General features: G+C 48.9%; 1 protein-coding gene across 8 annotated transcripts; it reads left to right on the forward strand.

Moving 5' to 3' along the window:
- Positions 1 to 82: 82 nt before the first annotated feature.
- On the forward strand, positions 83 to 17919 carry zfyve28 (zinc finger, FYVE domain containing 28). 8 transcript variants are annotated; one of them, XR_007385476.1, is made up of 13 exons: positions 83 to 414; positions 8275 to 8415; positions 10883 to 11020; positions 11294 to 11496; positions 11583 to 11672; positions 11789 to 11878; positions 12200 to 12301; positions 12658 to 13647; positions 14244 to 14407; positions 14568 to 14684; positions 14999 to 15103; positions 15383 to 17274; positions 17415 to 17919. XR_007385476.1 is itself a non-coding variant. In XM_048995970.1 (13 exons), exons 1-13 carry the CDS (start codon positions 376 to 378, stop codon positions 15780 to 15782), a joined length of 2415 nt encoding a protein of 804 aa, XP_048851927.1. In that variant the 5' UTR covers positions 83 to 375; the 3' UTR covers positions 15783 to 17918. The 8 variants fall into 8 exon arrangements, 4 of the variants coding, with proteins under 4 accessions (XP_048851927.1, XP_048851928.1, XP_048851925.1 ...); XR_007385477.1 differs by having other exon boundaries at positions 15383 to 17067; XR_007385478.1 differs by having other exon boundaries at positions 15383 to 16998.
- Positions 17920 to 19117: the final 1198 nt, after the last annotated feature.

The raw sequence follows: 19117 nt of genomic DNA on the forward strand, positions 1-19117 counted from the left end.
GCTCCACCGTCTTATTGGCTAGTTGTGCTGCCCATTATGGGGCTGCTTCCGGTCCTGTGGCGTCATCATTGCGCAGGTACGGAGACCCGAGTGTCTGGAGCGATGTCAGAGAGCTCCTGTCATCAGCGGGCTGCGATATGTCTGCGGGCGGCTCGCCTGCGCTCTGATTGCGCTGTTAAGGGCAGACAGGCACAACACAACATCCAGAGCGCTGTCATGAAGACATAATGCCAAATCGGAGAAGTATTAGTCAACGCGAAGCTGTTTTATACTGCATAACTGGAGACTTATAACCGGGAAAAATATATTCTGAAGTTGTATTTAGACAAGATCGTTAGAGGCAAGTGTCAAGGAGACGAACGACGAGGGGTGGGAATGATGAACCGTTTCAGAAAGTGGCTGTACAGACCGAAGGTAAATGTTTTGCCTTGTCTTGATGGGGGGGGTTAACATGTGATACGATCAGTGGCACGGTTTGCGATATTACGTAACGATGTGACAGCGGTTTTCTGCCTGTGCGTCTGCTGCGTGTAACTAAGTTGCCCCTCGCCTGTCGGATTTAACGCGAGTGTTTTAGCTGTCAGCCTGATCGTATAACTGGATCATGTACCGTTCTATGCAAGAACGCCGCCGGACTGCCTAGCATTAAATTAAAGAGTGCTATGATCACCTTGCACAGAATCGTGTGGGACTTGTCACTATGGGAAGAGACCACTTACCAAACCGCATGGGAAATAAGGGCATTGTATGTTTACATTCTAGTGCCACGTTTTCATCCCCTGGATGGAAATAATCTATACGCAGCACATATATTCTCATTTTCATTCAAAAATAAAATAAAGAATCAATGGCATTTCACGTTCTGGGCTACCTACCAGCCTAACAATACAGATGTCCTAAATTCAGTATATAAACTGTATATATAAAGTCATATGTCATTTGATCATTACATCGACTCGATCGTATGTATATTATTTTAAGTTAAACTTGAACAGTAGGGTATTCAGTTTGATGTACAAGGTAAATCAGCTATTTGCAACGTTTTCTCTTAGCTTAAGGTAGAAGACCTACATTTTCTGGTAAACCCTTAACTCGCGTAAACGCAATATTAAAACATTGTAGTATGTACTATAGGAAAGTAGACGACAGAATACGTTTGGTGTGTTTTGGTATTTCACAGTTATGTTTGTACTGTTTTTCCTATTTGTATATTTAGTATATTTAAGACTTGTGCTAGTAAAACTGTGTCGTGATTTTGTTCGATCGTATAGAAATACTCGTTATGACAAAAAGGGCAAACATTTAATACGGATTAAATCTATTTCTGAAACATTTGTGTTTAGCTCTGAAGTCGATGGACTCCTGGGGAGCAATATGTTAAGCAGCGAGGTTCAGATGCGCGATGCGGCCGCTTTTCGCCAAGCGTCGGCAGCCCTGATACCATCCCACTGGGACATAAGTGTGGCGCGTTTAGCTCCACGACCTCATCTCACAAGAAAACCATTGTTCACAGCAGCTGCTTGAGAATGTGAGACTTTCTGCTGGAATGCCGGGGTGACAGGGTGAACAGAAATTAAGACGGCAGTGAAGTTTCAGGACTCCGGGGAAACTGTGAGGTCTCAGGCTAGGGGCCAGGTCTTATTCTCATATTAGTGGCCTGCTGTCAGTCCAGTGGGACGTCACTCTCAGCTGTTTGAGTGTAAGAATAACATCGAGGCTACTTGTGGGGACTCTGCACTTGAAATCAATATAAGCTTTGGATCATGCTTAACAGAACGGTTTGTTGAATAGATTAGCTGCACTGTGATTGACTGCACAGGCATTCTACCTGCATCCAGGCCTCTAGGCTCCAATCTTCACCTTCCTTGCATTTAATTAGTTCTACAAGTTTTTAGCGTCTTTGATCCCCTTAATTTGTATCTCTGATTTTCCTGCCGATGATTTTGTTGCGTGCATTACAGCACACAGCCGGTCTGAGTTTAACGCGTGCTGAGTTTAAAGTACCCAGCCTGGACTGGAGAATAGTTGAGTTATTGATGTGTAGCGGTCAGCGCTGACTCAGAGCCTGTTCGCTGTCCCCCTCGGCCTGAGATTGCCTGGGTGCAGCATTTAGACACTGAAGGTGCTTATGTGGCACGTCCCCTCATACCAGTACAGAGCTCTGCTCCGCTATGGTTCTCCTCGAGGAGCACAGGGGAGGCGCAGGAGCAGAGGGAGATTCTCAGCCACTTGTGGCTTCGGAGAGACGCGGCTGTGCATCACGAAGTTCCGTCGCATGACAGACGGGCCACGGAGATTTGCGGCCTTAACTTTTGGAGACAACAGTTTAAGTATCTTGAGAGAATGGGCCCCCCCTGAATTACTCAGGCTTAAGGATGGAGGGAAGTGGGAATCAGCCTTCAGTTAATGATGGACTGAGAAAAGTAGTGGGTGGTGAGAAGGAGGAGGAAGGCAGGAGAGGCTGAACCTGAGAGGGTCTAAGGTAGCTTCCCCACATACCCCCCATGTACCCACACCCAGCCCCATTGGCATTGTGTCTCGTGGGCCAGGACTGTTCACATTACAGGTTCAAATTTCATTGGTCACATACACAATCCTGCACTGTACTTTAGTTCCTGAACTGTGCTTGAAAGGAAAAACATAATACAAAGAAAAAAAGAAAAAAAATCACAATTTAAGAAACACTATAGGTGTGCTAGGGCGGCAAATAAAATTAATGCAAAATAGACAATAAAGACAGAGAGCAGGATATCAGCGGTTAGTGAATACATGCGCAATGAAAGTGTGGGATGGTGTGAAGTGCGTAAAGTAGCTTATTAGCTATGGGAGGAGTGCTTTAGCATATGGATGCTCTAAGGATAGACGCTTTTGCTCAGAGTACCTGTGACGGCTCTAATGCCCTGTTTCCCAGCCCAGTCCTCGGGGACCTGCAGACAGTCCATGTTTTTGCTCCCTCCCGGCATAAGCAAAAATGTGGACCGTCTGGCAGGGAGCAAAAATGTGGACTGTCTGGCAGGGAAGCTCTGTTCTAATGTATCAGGAGGCGCTACAGATGGAGTAAATCATATAAGAAGCAGCTCCGCTGGAATTTCCCCCATGACTGGGGGCATGGTCACACTCCTGTCAGGTCAGGTCAGGTCAGGTCAGGTTGGGGGGCCTGCATTGGTACAGCATGTTGCCACACCCACCACACACCAAAACATATAGGGATCCTGGCCAGCAACCCCCCCCCAGGCAGACACACGGTCCAGATGGCCATCCATCCACCGCAGCAAGGTGTTACCTGGGCGTCCACTTAGCCTGGTCCAGCCGCTTGGGTCCTCAGCAGTGAGGATCCCGTGAGCTGGGTCACCCTCAGGGAAATGCTCCACATGGTCCTAGTGCTATAACCGCGGCAGGTAATGTGCCTCATTCAGGACTCCTCTAGCAACCGCTCATTCCACACAAAGTCAAACCGGCGGTACCCAAGGATTCCCGAAGAGGCACAGTACCGAAGGAGTCCAGTCTTCGTCTCAGCTCACTGGATAGTGTTCATGTCTCTCAGCCATACAGCTATACAAGAAACACCAGGACTCTGAAGACTTGGACCTTTGTCCTCTTGCGAAGATGTCAGGAGCATCATCCTCGCCTTTCCAGCGACCTCATGACCCCCCATGCTCTCCCAATACATCTGCTGACTTCATAGCAAGAGTCACCAAAGATATGAATGTCACTGGTATTAAAATGTCTGTTTGTTCATTGGTTCCTACGAGCGTAAAAAAAAAAAAACTGTTACAAGATGTGTCCAGAACTGCTGAAATCTTCCCAAGTCTCTCAAGTTACTAATGATGCTGTTTAAGTGTAACGAGGTCTGTGGGATTGTTTGAGTTGCTTGGGACTGATTTCCAGAAGAGCCTAACCAAAATAAATATATGAGAGACTTAATCCAATAAGCTAAATAAATGTGGGAAAATATAGGTATATTAAAATTTGTTCTGAGAACTTGGGGTCTTGAATTACAGTACAGTACAGTCGTAATGTGAGTGATACTGTAGACCGAAATGTTTCCAGTCATATTACCTAAAACAGCAAATGGATACATGCCAAAGTATCTGTTGATGTGTGGATGGGGGCTGCTGAATCCATGCTGTGTATTAAGGACAACAGGATGCTCTAGCTGGAAGCCGCAGTGGCCACTGGGTTCAGCTGCTGTAATGGAGAATGTAAACATCTGGGCTAAAATGGGTGTGGCTCTCATTTGAATAGCCGGAGTGTGTGAAACAGCAGAGTTGGGGGCTCGGTGTTCACTGCTGAGCACGTCGGATCTCCAATCTCACATGCCTGCCAAGGTCCATTAAGGCTACCCTCCCCTAATGTCTACATGAGGCTGAGAGCAGATAGCCTCTGTACAGGAGGCGAACCACCGCCATCAACATATTCATGGCAGACTATAGGGGAGTGTGGCTCAGTATGTTAGGATTCTGGGCCTGTGATAGGGAAGGTCACTAGTTCAAATCCCAGAGTCAGCAGAATGATTTCACCAGTGGGGCCCTAAGCAAGGCCCTTGATCCTAAGTTGTTCCGGTGACTGTCTGCCTCTGCTTGTTGAAACTATATGTCGCTTTGGATAAAAGTGTCAGCCAAATGAATGAAATGTAATCATACAACTCACTTAATTTGAATGGCTGCAGTAAAACGTCCACTTATACATCGATCGGCCGTAACATTAAAATCACTAACAGAGGAAGTGAATAATATTGATTGTCTCACTAGGATGGCACCTGTGAAGGGGGCCATCATGTATCACAACAGTTAGTTCTTGAAGTTGATGTATTAGAAGAAGGAAGAATGAGCAGGCGTAAGGATCTGAGAGACTTTGACAAGGGCCAAACTGTGATGGCTAGACAACCGGATCAGAGCATCTCCAAAACAGCAGGTCTTCTGGGGTGTTCCCAGTATACAGTGGTCAGTACCTACCAAAGGCGGTCCAAGGAAGGCCGACTGGTAAACTAGCAATGGGGTCATGGGCACCCACGACTCATTGATGCCCACAGGAAGCAAAGGCCAGCCGGTCTGGTCCGATCTCGCTAGCCGGTCTGGTCCGATCCCACGGGAGAGCTAGATGTAGTTTTCAGCACATATTGCTGAAAAAGTTAATGCTGGCTGTGATAGGAAGGTGTCAGGGCGTAGAAGGGTGTCAGAATGCACAGTGCGCTGCAGCTTGCTGCATGCGGGTCTTATATTAACCCCTGTTCACCCCCAAAGCACTTACAATGGACACGTGAGTATCAGAGATGGACCATAGAACAATGAAAGGAATTGGTCAGGTGGGGTACTCTGGGATACTCTGAAGAAACCAGTCTGATCCATGGAGGCCCCACCTCAAACCTTGTAGGACATAAAGGATCTACTGCTAAGGCCTGGCTGCCAGATACCAGAGGAAGCCTTCAGAGGTCTTGTGGAGTCTGTGTCTCAAAGGGTCAGAGTTGTTTCGTTGGAATGAGGGGGACCTACACAATATTAGGCCGGTGCTTTTAATGTTATGGCTGATCGAAGAAGAAGATTAGCACCAAGATGGATGGATTTAATCATCACTGCAGTGAACACTGGGAGTCATGATGACAGAGAGAGATGGCAGAATGTTCTGGAGAAGTTCTGTCTACATGTCCACCAGGAGTCAGCATGGATTTAACAGTGCCTGATGAGAATAAAAACAGTCAATGTCTTATGTTTTTCATAATTGTTTCCTGTGTACCTAAATAACTGAAAACCCGCAGCCCAATGCTTCAGTGTGGGTGTGAATGTCACATAGAATCAGCCGATCAAACGACCACCAAGGGGCTATCGATGATGTCACAGATCTGCATCCACGAACCGCCTACATCAGGGACGAGCATCTACAGTGAAATGCTCAATGAAAAAGACCTCAAAGCAGTTGAATCAGCATGTTCTCTTTCAGTTAACCATGCAAACGTTCGGATCGCTGCATCCTCTACATCTCGTGGAGGACAGATAATCCATGACACTGTTTGTGGCTTTACTGCAAATGGCCATGTAATTTAATGCCTCCCCCTGAAACCGAATGCTGTGAGATGGTTTAAGAGTCAAACTACTTCATCGGACCCTGCTAGCGGGGTTGGATTTCATCGCAGCCCGGTCTAACCCTACTGCGGACTCGTGTGCTATTTCCGTATCATTCCCCGCATTCAGTTTTACACGCTCTCTCTGGAATTAAGCATGCTGTGCTTGTCTGCTATCCATGTTATCTTCGAGTAAGCAAAGCTCACCTTTGGTCTGCGAGCCACGCTGTTAGCTTACTGAAGCTCAGAGGTTTCCCTGGCAATGGGATCTTTCCAAACATGTCTCAGCCGGCCGCTGATATTTACCTAGAAACGGCATTCCCCTCAGCGAGGCAGGGAATCCGCCGCGGAGAATCCCTCGGTGGGCATGAATGTGTATGGGTGTCTGTGGAGACTGAATCTCTGGGGCGTAGTTTGTGAAGATGGAGCCTTGTTACCTGATTAAATGGCTCATGGTCTTTGAGAGGTTGTAGGTTAAGATACTGCTGCTGCTTTGGAGATGCAACACGGAAGACAAGATGTGTAGCGGGACATGTTACTGAAGTATTTAATTACAGAATATCTGTTTATCCAGGACGTTTGTCTGTGTTTGTTCGTGTATAATAGGAGAATGAATGAAGGCATGGATACTCATTGCAGTGTCTCGTTGAGTTGGTTGTCTGTCTAGACGACATACAGTATGGCCAGGGATGCGTCAGTGTATCAATGGCAGGTGTTGGTTCGTCTACATGAACGTAAACGCTCACTCGTAAACTGGAAGGTATGCAGTGAAGTTGGGTGCGGCAGTGGTTCTGCGCAAGCAGACACACTGCTACCTGATGCCGTCTGAAACTGCACTGACAGAGGGTGTCGACTGGGTGACGAGAGTGAGCTCGAACACCACCCTGGACAAAAACTGAAGGGGCCAAAGCAAGGGGGGAGGAGCCTGAGACAAAAAGAGAGATGACAGGAAAGAGAGAGATGAATCAGAGAGAGGGGGATTATGGGTAAGCGGTAGGGGCAGGAGTGAGCCTGTTTATGTGAGTCAGAGAAAGACTTTTAAAAAGTTTGTTTATAATGGAATACGAATATGGAGTCTTACAGTCACCACTGACAGTGGCTTTAGATTGTTATTTTTCATTCAGTGATGCGCTGACAGTCTCTGAATATTCCTTTCAAAGCAGAGATAAGATAATTAATCTCCCGAAGAATGCAGTTGTGCTGTCAGTTATCAATGATCTGTGGTAAGTGTTATCAGAATTCAACAGGCAGACTTAAGCCACATGAATGCAAACAGACATGATTACCGTCATTTTTAAGGGGCTATTTTGCATTTCACCAAAAAATACTCGACGTAAGGAAACAGCACAACTTCTCACCTTACAGAATACAATAGTATGTCTGACTTAATAATGGTCCAGATGACAAATACCTCTTACGGAAATCAGCCGGCCCGAGGAATCTGGTTGGGAACGTCAATGTGAACCAGCGACTGTTACTGTAACCATGGAGATGACCTGACTGCATTCCATAGTGCACAAACAACCTCCTGCCTGTGCACATTTACAGGGATAGTTCATTTATGTGGTTTAGGGTGGATATCGTCCACTGTGCAGGTCCGCTGTGTTTTTGGGAAGGTTACGGTGTAGAACCCCGGTTAATCTGTTGGGTCTTTCAGTGTAACATGTTCTAACTAGCAGCCATTTTGAGACAGGACACTGTGATGTGTGCGTGCAGTGGCACCCCTTTGGCGCTGTCCCTGTGATGCAAAGACAATGCTGCTTTGGTGCTGCGGACCGCAGCAGGGTTGGGCCGCATGCCCCCGAATCTTGCTGCCTCCTTTATCTGCCCGCTAGCCGCCATGGTGGTCCCCTATGAGGAATGCGAACTGCCGCATATTTGATCCCCGCAGAGCGGTGACATCACAGAGTCGAACTTGTGTTCACGTCCACGTCTCTGCCTATTGGAGGGCGGAGCCTGTGAGGGGGTGGAGCCTGTCGGTGGATGGAGGCTGTTTGCCGTGGTTTTGTCGTGTGAGTGTGTTAAGCAAAGGAGCAAGATGTGGATCATGTGTATCATAACTGGAGCACCTTGAGTCATGCAGTTATTCAAGGGTACAATAACCGGCCCTTCGGGCTTTCAACCTACCAGCCCCACTCCCTATGAACTGTGCTGTCAGTGTGCATCATACATCCCCCTCGCTGTCTCCTGTTTCAACCCCCCTACCCCACCCCCAGAGGTCGGATCCCCAGCTCCTTGCCCAGTTCTACTATGCGGACGAGGAGCTGAACCAGGTGGCCACGGAGCTGGACAGCCTGGATGGCAGGAAGGACCCTCAGCGCTGCACCCTGCTGGTCAACCAGTTCCGCTCCTGCCAGGTGAGATGCCCCCGATAGCCGACCAGAAACCCGTTTTCCGAAAGCACACCGAGAATGACGGAGGGTATGGATGTTTTAGAAAAGGAGCGAGGTCAGGGCACCAGCCTCTCTACACTGCTGTGCCCAATTGTTTAAGAGGATTAAGTGAGTTTGGTGTGTGTCATCCGTGAGGGTGTAGATTTTGGTATAGATACTGTTAATGTGTCCCTACCAATACCGCAGAAGGCCATATCTGTTTGGGGGGGTGGGGGCTGATTGGGGGCTGATTGGGGCCATACCAGTGTCGACACCAAACCTACACCTGGCCATGGGGAGTATCCAACCCTCAGATAAAGATCAAAATTTTATACATTGCTTTGTTCACCATCCCTTAACTTGCCGTAGCTGCAACAATATCCTTAGTGACCCCCCACAGTTTTCTGCAATTTTTCCTCTTCTTCTTGCTTCCCTAATGTTCAAAATCTTAAGGAGTGTATAACTGCACTTAGCGTCATTTTCTTTTTTGGTAATAGTGTTACTTATTATGTAATCAGACTGGGCAACTTTCATTGTGTCTCTATGTTCCGTCTGTCTGCTTGTGTCTGTGTTCTTTCTGTCTGTGTTCTCTTTCTGTCTGTGTTCTCTTTCTGTCTGTGTTCTCTTTCTGTCTGTGTTCTTTCTGTCTGTGTTCTCTTTCTGTCTGTGTTCTCTTTCTGTCTGTGTTCTTTCTGTCTGTGTTCTTTCTGTCTGTGTTCTCTTTCTGTCTGTGTTCTTTCTGTCTGTGTTCTCTTTCTGTCTGTGTTCTCTTTCTGTCTGTGTTCTCTTTCTGTCTGTGTTCTTTCTGTCTGTGTTCTCTTTCTGTCTGTGTGTTCTTTCTGTCTGTGTTCTTTCTGTCTGTGTTCTCTTTCTGTCTGTGTTCTCTTTCTGTCTGTGTTCTCTTTCTGTCTGTGTTCTTTCTGTCTGTGTTCTCTTTCTGTCTGTGTTCTCTCTGTCTGTGTATTCTTTCTGTCTGTGTTCTCTTTCTGTCTGTGTTCTCTCTGTCTGTGTGTTCTTTCTGTCTGTGTTCTCTTTCTGTCTTGTGACACCTCCGTATGTCTTCTCTGCGCTGCACTGTTAGCCATGTCCTTTGTCCTGTGAATAGGGCTTCTCTGTGGAGTGTCCCCTGCCTTGTGCCCTGTCCTGCCTGGCTCCAGTCTTGACCCTGCGACCCTGTGCTAGATAAATCATTGCAAGACTGCGGCACCGATCTAGACAGCACAGATTGCACAGTATTATTGCAGATCCTCTTCACACCGAAAGGCAAATCGAGACTGAATGTTAGACGGAATTCCGCCGGTCAGAAACAGAGAGGTTGCCGCTTAGTGTTAAAGGAATTACTCTAGCGGGTTTCTGACAGAAAGGCAGTCAGACAGAGGCCCTTTATTTCTGGGAACAAGCATTAGCAAGCAGTGCTTTTACCATGTCTCTGCCATTAGCGGAGTCGATAGCAAGAGACGGACGGGAGAGGACCCGGCACCGTCAGGCCTGACCAGGACTGGATCGGGCTGGGTAGTGCTGCTCACTCCTGGGACAGACAGACAGACAGACGTGCGCTTCGACCAACTGGACTGAAAGATCTGAGCTAGATTTCAGTCCATGAAGAGCAATGCTCCCTTCAGTGAAACATATGTACTGATAGACATTAACAGTTTGTAACTAACAGTGTGTTGCACTGCTGCCTCTAGTTTGCAGGGGTGGTGGTTTGAATCCCATCCCTGCCCTGTTTGTGTTGAACCTGAATGCTCCCCCAGTGTTGTGCAGGTTTCTTTCAGGTTCTCCGGTTTCTTCCTGCTGCCTAAAGATGTGCAGTTGAACTAAAATAATCAGCAGTTTGTGAGTGTGTGCACATGTGTTTCCGGCGATGGACTGGGATCCCATCTGTGGGGTTCGCTTGTGCCCTCATTCCCCATGACTGTGTACTGGATAAGCAGCTAAAAGATGTACGGTATACATTTGTCTTTGTTTAGTGAAATACGGTGGTTTTTTAGCCATGACGTCTTTTAACAAGGACTTTGTAAATCCAGCACGTCCCTCTAGTGGCGTATGTCAGAACAGCATGCAGTGATGCAGTAAGAATCCAAAGCAGGTCAGTACCCAAAGTGGGACTAGAGCGATTCCCTAGGCTAGAACTCGGAGAACCAAATCCAGGGAGCATTACCGGAACCTCCCCCACTGGACGTCCACAGTCTTAGTCACAGTAAGCAGGGTACATTCTTCATTGTCAACAAATAGCAGGAGAATCCACTCTTCTACATAGGAATTTATAAATTACAAGCCTTCTGACAATCTGATTACAATTTCTGTGGAGTGACAGTGGGGAAGGGCACTTAGTGTAATTGTGATATGAGCACCGCGCATGATTTACTCTCCGTTGAGGTGCCACAGGACCTGATTCTGGTACTCCGGTTCTTGAATTGTCTTCCTCTCTTTCTGTGTCTGCCCCCTACAGGACAATGTGCTGAACATCATCAACCAGATCATGGACGAATGTATACCTGGCGACCGAGCCAACCGGGACTTCTGTGTGAAGTTCCCAGAGGAGATCCGACACGACAACCTAGCAGGCCAGCTGTGGTTTGGAGCTGAGGTGTGACTTAAAGATAATCTCAAACTGTATATGGAATTGAATCCACATCCCTGGAGATGTGGGACCATCATACTCTATTATACATTGATAACCTATGTCACGTCCTTATGACCCCGTGTGACCTCACCGTGACCCCCTATGTGACCTCACCTTGACCCCGTGTGACCTCACCATGACCCCCTATGTGACCTCACCTTGACCCCATGTGACCTCACCTTGACCCCATGTGACCTCACCGTGACCCCGTGCGACACCGTGACCCTTCTTTCCCAGTGCCTGGCTGCAGGCTCCATCATTATGAACCGTGAGGTGGAGAGTGTGGCCATGCGGCCATTGGCCCGGGAGCTGACACGTAGCCTGGAAGAGGTGCGGGCGCTGACCCGGGACCAGGCGCTGCGTGACCTGGACCGCTACAGCGAGCGCATGTGTCACGCCCTGCGCCATTTTGACAGTCTCTTTGCACAGTTCGAGCTCAGGTAGGCCCTGGAGGCAGAGGGGCGGGGCGGTGCGTGGAGTTTGTCACAGGGGGTGACTGACTGACCTTTTTTCCTCCCCCATTCAGCTATGTGTCAGCCATGGTGCCTGTTAAATCCCCCAAAGAGTACTATGTCCAGCAGGAGGTGATAGTCCTTTTCTGTGAGACGGTAGAAAGGTGAGAGTGGGACGCCCGGTGATGACATCATCACTCAGCGACGGTGGAATGTTTCATGCTGGCATGTTTCAAATAAGCGGTGCAGCACTGTCATATTTCCTGGTGTGTTTGTGCAGAGCCCTGAAGCTGGGTTACCTCACGCAGGACATGATCGATGATTATGAGCCTGCCCTCATGTTCACCATCCCCCGCCTCGCCATTGTGTGGTGAGTGATGGAGTGGCGACAGAAAGACAGACACTAAATCCTTAACCATTAATCATAAGGCGGCCCAGTAGTCACCCCCACCTCACTGCCATGACAAACAATGGGCAGGTGGGCCGGCCCAGCCTTTTGCTACATGACCCTAAGCATCATGCAAATTCAAGCCCTTAAATATCTCAGGAACCACTTCTGTGCGGAAGCTACTGCTTCCGATATGATTTTCAAAAATTATTTCTGTCGTTCCCTATTCATTCATTAGCTAGTAGTGGTTTGGTTGCATACGTGACATAATCAATGGCTGCACCGAAACGGGCTGTTTTACAGTGGACTGGTGGTCTACTCTGACGGACCCCTCAACCTGGAGCAGAAACCAGAGGACATGTCTGAGCTCTTCAGGCCTTTCTGCACCTTGCTGAAGAAGATCCGGTATGTTAAATGATGGGACTCTTCTCTGTTTTCCATTAGTACAAGTATCAGTACAGACACACTGGTTTTAATAGGTTTTCACATTATTCTCTCCTATGAAACATGCATTTTACTGTATACAGGTGAGAATGAAGCTTGGGGTCAGAGCACAGGGTCACTCAGGGTAACACTGGAGCAGTTTTGGGGGTTGAGGGCCTTGCTTAAGGGCTTAGCAGTGATTTGATGCTGGCCATGGGATTTGAACTAGCAACCTTCCGGTCATGGGCACGAACTTGCAGAGCCCATCACAGGCACCCAGAGAGACTTTTGTGTGGGTGGATGTAAGTGTGTGAAGGCCCATTCTCTGTCCCTTACAGTGACCTGCTGTGGACCCTGACGGACGAGGAACTTCTGACCTTGGAGAGGAGCCTCTGTATCTCCCAGGACGGCGAGTTCCCTTCAGAGGAGGCCCCTCAGCCTCCACAGGACACGCAACAGGAAACCCAGGAACAAGAAGGCGGGGTCGAGGAGAAGGATGGCAGTACTGAGCCAGGGGCGGAGCTGGAGGCGGAGCTAGCCGGATCTTTACAGTACGACGAGCTGGAACTCGAGCAGCTGAACATGATGGTGCACCGGGTGGGTGACGAGATGTCCAGCCTCCTGTCCCCGCCCAGCCAAGCCCAGTCCCCCGCCCACTGGAGTGGGACCGGTGCCGGCTCCGGTGCACAGCTGTCCTCGCGGCGTATCCAGGCCCGACCGGCTCAGGAGGAAGAGCGGGTCTTCCTAATGGAGGATGTGGAGGGCTCCCAGAGAGGGCAGGCTAAGAGAGGCTCCATTGCCAGTGCAGCTGGGGAGGAAGGTCCTGAGCTCCCTCTACAGGCCAGTGGCGGAACTGCTGTGGAACGGGATGTAGAGGTGGCACAGAAAATCGCCCACAGAACAGGAGGCATGAAGCTTTCGGCCACGGTCATCTTTAACCCCCCGTGGCCTGACCCATCGGACCCACCCCCACCCTCAGATCCCTGCCACCCCCTGCTGGCCACACACTGCCTGCTGAACTCTTGCGTGTGCTGCACCATCTGTGAGGAAGAGCCCACAGACCTGCTCAGGCCTGTAGCATCCGCCCCCGTTGTCCAGGCAACGGAACTGCTATCCAATGGGAGCAGTCCATCAGGAAAAGTGGTACTGCCATTTGGAGAGGGGCCCCAGCCAGGGGACGAAGAGATGTTCCTGGTTCCCCAAAACTGTCAACATGCACACTGCTTGCAGGGACAGCCTTCAGCCACCAGGGGGCACAACAGCAGTACTGAGCCCGGAGCAGACAGGGAGCTCACACAGGATGGGATTGTGGATGCCACCAGCAGCATGTGTGTGTTAGCATGTGTTAGTCTCTATCTCTCTCGTCTTGTTATATCTTATATAATCTTATCTGAGGCGTGTAACTAGCTAAATTTACTACACACACAACTGCATACCATCTTGTACACTCCCTTGCTCTATAACTGAAACAGTAGAAGCATGTGTTTCCACGTGGTTACTGGCTGGCCGTGTCACATTACATGACTCTCAGCTCAGTAACCACTTGCAGTATCTTATACTCCCAGATAAGTCCATAGAATACACCCAAATTTGGCATTTGATGTTCTTCATTGCTTGACAGAGCAAAGATGTGGACTGTCTGGGCGTCCCGGAGGACTGGGTTGGGAGATTCTGCTGTAGTACATTCGTACACCCCCCACTCCAATTAATCCTTGACAGCCCCTCTCCTGTGGTGCTGAAATCTTCCCCCGCTGCATCTGCGAAGGACGTTGTGACATTACGTCCGGCTGATGTCACTGACAGCGTGACAGACAGTGCGAGGCGCATCGTGACACTGTGACAGGATGGCGGACAGTGTGAATGGTGTGATGGTGTGTGTCTTTCTCTCCCTCTCTGGCTCCTCTCGCCGCCTCTCCCCCTTCAGCCCTGCCGGCAGTCTGATCGTCCGCTCCGGTGCCGCTGACGCGGTGGAGAACCAGGAGATCCAGCTGGCCCTGCAGGCAGTCACGGTGGCCGCCCACAGCAAGATCCGCACGCGCTTCCACAGCACCGGTGACCTCGTTCACCGCCTCTTCGTCTGCATTTCGGGTCGGTCCCTGACCTCGGCTTCTGCTTTCTCTGCTTTCCAAACAAACGAAATCGCCGCCTAACTGCAACTAGCACCCACCACGCTTCGCGACCCTTGTTGCCATGGTTGCTTCTGCCCAGTAGCTTTCTGGCATCTCATTGGTGCTCCAAACTCGTCCAGGTGTCGCCGATCAGCTCCAGACTAACTACGCCAGCGACCTTCGCTGCATTTTGAAGACGCTGTTCGAGGTCATGGCGAGCAAGCCGGAACTGGAGACCAACAATAACCCGAAGAAAGGTACGCGGTCGTCTTGAGATGTGCTTTGACTTTGTGTGGATGTTTATCATCCATGATGAAAACAGCATCAGTCAATGTGTCTATCTGTATATACAGAGACACATTCTCTATGGTATACCCAATTGGTCTATTGGTATCAATTAGTGGTGAAGTCGGTGCATTAGCCAGTGCAATGATTAGCTCACTGCTCTCAAAGCAGTGTTCTTTGCACTGATTGGTGCAATGCACTCACCAGGGCAGTATCCAGGGTACTGGTTGGTGCATTGCTTGCAGCAAAGCAGTATCCAGCACTGTGATTGGTGGTCCTCCTCCAGCAGGCCCAGGCCTGCTCAATGCAGTGCTGGAAGACTGCTCACTCTGTCAGGAGACCATCACCTCCTCTGAGCTGGCAGCCAAGGCACAGGATGGTCAGTTTGAAGGTCAGCTCTCTTTTATCCTCCCTTTCCCTTAGGCCAGACCACACTGATTATGTTATATTTCATTATGTTGAAATAATTTCTGCGTAATTTAGATATATGAGTGAGTTGTAATAATAAATGCATGGTAAAAAGCGGACCTGATCTGGTATGGGGAATAAATGGAGACGAGTAAGGTGGCACAGATGTGCTCACAGGAAGGCAGGCAGTGCCTCACCAGCAGAGCTCTTGCAGTGATGCTCGGTACACGTGCAGTAAAGGCCGGTGTCTCTCTCCTCCCAGACCCCCCAGACTGGGTACCAGATGAAGTCTGCAGCCACTGCACTGCCTGCAAGGCCCCATTCACCGTCATCCGGAGGAAGCACCACTGCAGGAGTTGTGGAAAGGTAGCACCCATGCCCCACCTACCGGTACTGGCCACGCCCATTCACAGAGGATGCTCCGCCCACTGCTCATGCCACACCAATTGCAACCCATACTCCATCCCCACATGCCAGCCACCACTAGCCCTGGTAACATCAGAGTGCATGACTCTTGTGTCTCATTTCAGATCTTCTGCTCACGCTGTTCCTCCCACTCAGCCCCGCTGCCCCGGTACGGTCAGGTGAAGCCGGTACGCGTGTGCACCCACTGCTATATGTTCCACGTCACTCCTTTCTACAGCGAAAGGACGGGCATCTGACCCTGTCACCATGCCCACCCCGGCCAGCAGGGGGCGTCGGCGAGCACAGCAAAGCAGTCCCGCTGGACAGGACGCACGCCCCACATGGATGTGCATAATCATTGGATCCTGCTGCAGTCAGAAACGGCCGACATGCTAACATTGCCACGACGCCGCCGTGACCAGGAGCTCACACACCTCTGGAAAGGAGGCTGAACCAGGACAGATGAACAACTAGGTCATTGCTGTCTTTGTATTTCAGCCACTAAAACTGAAGCACTGGCTTTGCCCCGTTAGCCATGAATGTCTCTGCTAGACACCTTTAGGACTCTCGCTCTAAGGAAGCACAGCATACGGGGGAAGTGTGAGAACGCAGAAGAGGACCTCAGAGGCGTGGACATCCCAGTGACTGCAGCAGCATGGACCACAACAGGCCAGTAAAATGGCTTTCATTTGACCAGCAAACAAACCTGAGCCTCTACTGGAGCAGCTCCTGACTGTACATTCTATAGCCAGTACCTTCATCCACTGTCCCTGTCATCAACTGTATAAACAGCCAACCTGGCCGTGGCCCTCACTGCTGTACATCGCTCCACACCAAAGGTCATGTCAAGTCACATGGTTATTTACATGATAGTTATATTAATACTGCTCATATAAAGAGAGGGCTATAATATTCTGTTACTGAGAATGTATATAGCGGACAGGGAACAGCTCCAGGTTAGCTGTCCTTTTTGATAGAACGTTTCTCAAAACAAATGGCTTTTCTTATTGACTCCTTTTTCTTTGCACTTGAGAACGGCAGTGAATGTGTAGAACAGACAGCTCCTAATCCTTCTGTAATGCCTCCGCATGTGGACAGTTGCTGCCAGATTGCCAAATGCCCTGACACAATGCAGGTCTTAAAACGGTCTTCCATTCCCCCCCCAACCAGAGTCCACTTCCCCACACAGACCTACTTGTAGTGCGCACTTCCTTATATCCCGACTAGGCTCCAACGCAGTGCACACTTCCCCACACAGTCCTACTTGTAGTGCGCACTTCCTTATATCCCGACTAGGCTCCAACGCAGTGCACACTGCCCCACACAGTCCTACTTGTAGTGCGCACTTCCTTATATCCCGACTAGGCTCCAACGCAGTGCACACTGCCCCACACAGTCCTACTTGTAGTGCGCACTTCCTTATATCCCGACTAGGCTCCAACGCAGTGCACACTTCCCCACACAGTCCTACTTGTAGTGCGCACTTCCTTATATCCCGACTAGACTCCAACGCAGTGCACACTTCCCCACACAGTCCTACTTGTAGTGCGCACTTCCTTATATCCCGGCTAGGCTCCAACGCAGTGCACACTTCCCCACACAGACCTACTTGTAGTGCGCACTTCCTTATATCCCGACTAGGCTCCAACGCAGTGCACACTTCCCCACACAGTCCTACTTGTAGTGCGCACTTCCTTATATCCCGACTAGACTCCAACGCAGTGCACACTTCCCCACACAGTCCTACTTGTAGTGCGCACTTCCTTATATCCCGACTAGGCTCCAACGCAGTGCACACTTCCCCACACAGACCTACTTGTAGTGCGCACTTCCTTATATCCCGACTAGGCTCCAACGCAGTGCACACTTCCCCACAGTCCTACTTGTAGTGCGCACTTCCTTATATCCTGTCTAAACTCTAACAGTGTACACTTCTCCAGAAATCTCAATCCATTTCCTACAAGCTGTGCTCACACTGTACACCACTTCAGTAAGCAATGTGTATGGCACCCTTATCTGAAGGACATTAACCACACTGCACACACCTGTACCCGGAGTCTTCCACGTTTGCCTCTGTCTTTGCATGGGGCTTCCTCATTAAAGAAAATGGTGTTCTGGGGCCTTTTATGTGATATTGAGGTTAAGAAATTTATAAACGAGAGGAGGCCATTGGGCCCATCAAGCTCGTTTGGGGACAATGTTGAATTTAATTGAATTTGTTTTATGTGGCTTCTTGCAACCAGATGCCTAATACAGGGGGCCCAAGGCAAGGGGGCGCCAGTGCAGTGCTGCATACACTCACAATGGGCAATTTAGAGACAATTTCATCTACGTGAATGTTTTTGTACCAGGGGTGATTTTAGGATTTTTTTAAGGTGGGGGGGGGGGATGAGGGACCTGGTGAGTGACAAGGGCGGGGGCACTCTAGGGGCCAATGCCCATTTTGTACTATGGCCAACATTGTCAATAGTGTGTTTATAACGCTCCACTTTAAAAGGAACTTTTTCAACAGCGTTCCCTTCAGTGCAGTGGTCTTCACTGCGTAGCCTGCGAGCCACTGGGGACCCTTATCCTGACCATCAGATTTATCTTAAAATAATTTTTAAAATTCAAAGATTTTTTAATCTAGATGCAATACAACTTCCCCACTAATGTGCAGCTATGTAGATAATAATTAAGTGATGCCGAATCAACATTACTTCTGGCAACCCAGCACCCCCAACCGCCTCCACACTGGAAAGCGTAACTCTTGTGTAAAATTCAGTGAAGGACAGTGCTTCAGTGGAACAAACTCATCACTGCCTGACAATGTTGTGAATCATGTTTTGAGCTGCAATCAGCTCACAGACTGCTAAAATTACTGTCTCTTGTTATAACGCCATCTATCCTCTGACCTCGGGATACAGTAAATTCTATACTCCCCTGCAAGTGAACATTCATGTACTATGCCCAGGTTCCCAGTCTGATTGACTACCCTGAACCTCTCTGTCATTGGCCATCATTGGTATTACATAGCCACGACTCAAACCAATCAGAAGCCTCTATATATCAAAGTACTCAACTAACTAGACCGTCCCCATTTAGCTTTACCCTACTCTAAGCATGCTGCTACTGCACACAATATAGCATCTTTTAAATATGTCTTTAAATGGGTGGGGGGGGGTCACTGTGGTACTTTTTGCTTCCCAGCCTCTGAGAATGTATCTCCCCTGAAGGACAGATCACAGGAAGGACCTGTGGTCTGATTTGGCAGAACCTACATTGTGGGATCAGTCATGTGATCGTCGTCTGATTTTGGACCGAAACTCAGGCTTCACCTTGAAAGGATGCGACCCGTCTTGATTTATATTGAAGAATCTTTTATAAACAGAAAGATGTACAATAATAAGAATTTGGTATAAATGGAATTATATTTAAATAACTGGACAAACTATTTATTCAGAACAACCTTGTAACTATATTGTAAATTTCCACCTCATAAGTATATGGAAAATTTGGAAATCAAAAATGTTTTTGTTGCCCTGTAAATACAATAAATCCTTTACTCTTTCAAGATATTTCTCAGAAGTGGCAAAACTTGTGGTTAAAGTAC

This window comes from Brienomyrus brachyistius, chromosome 25 (assembly GCF_023856365.1).
Source record: "Brienomyrus brachyistius isolate T26 chromosome 25, BBRACH_0.4, whole genome shotgun sequence".
In the NCBI taxonomy this organism is placed as follows: domain Eukaryota; kingdom Metazoa; phylum Chordata; class Actinopteri; order Osteoglossiformes; family Mormyridae; genus Brienomyrus; species Brienomyrus brachyistius.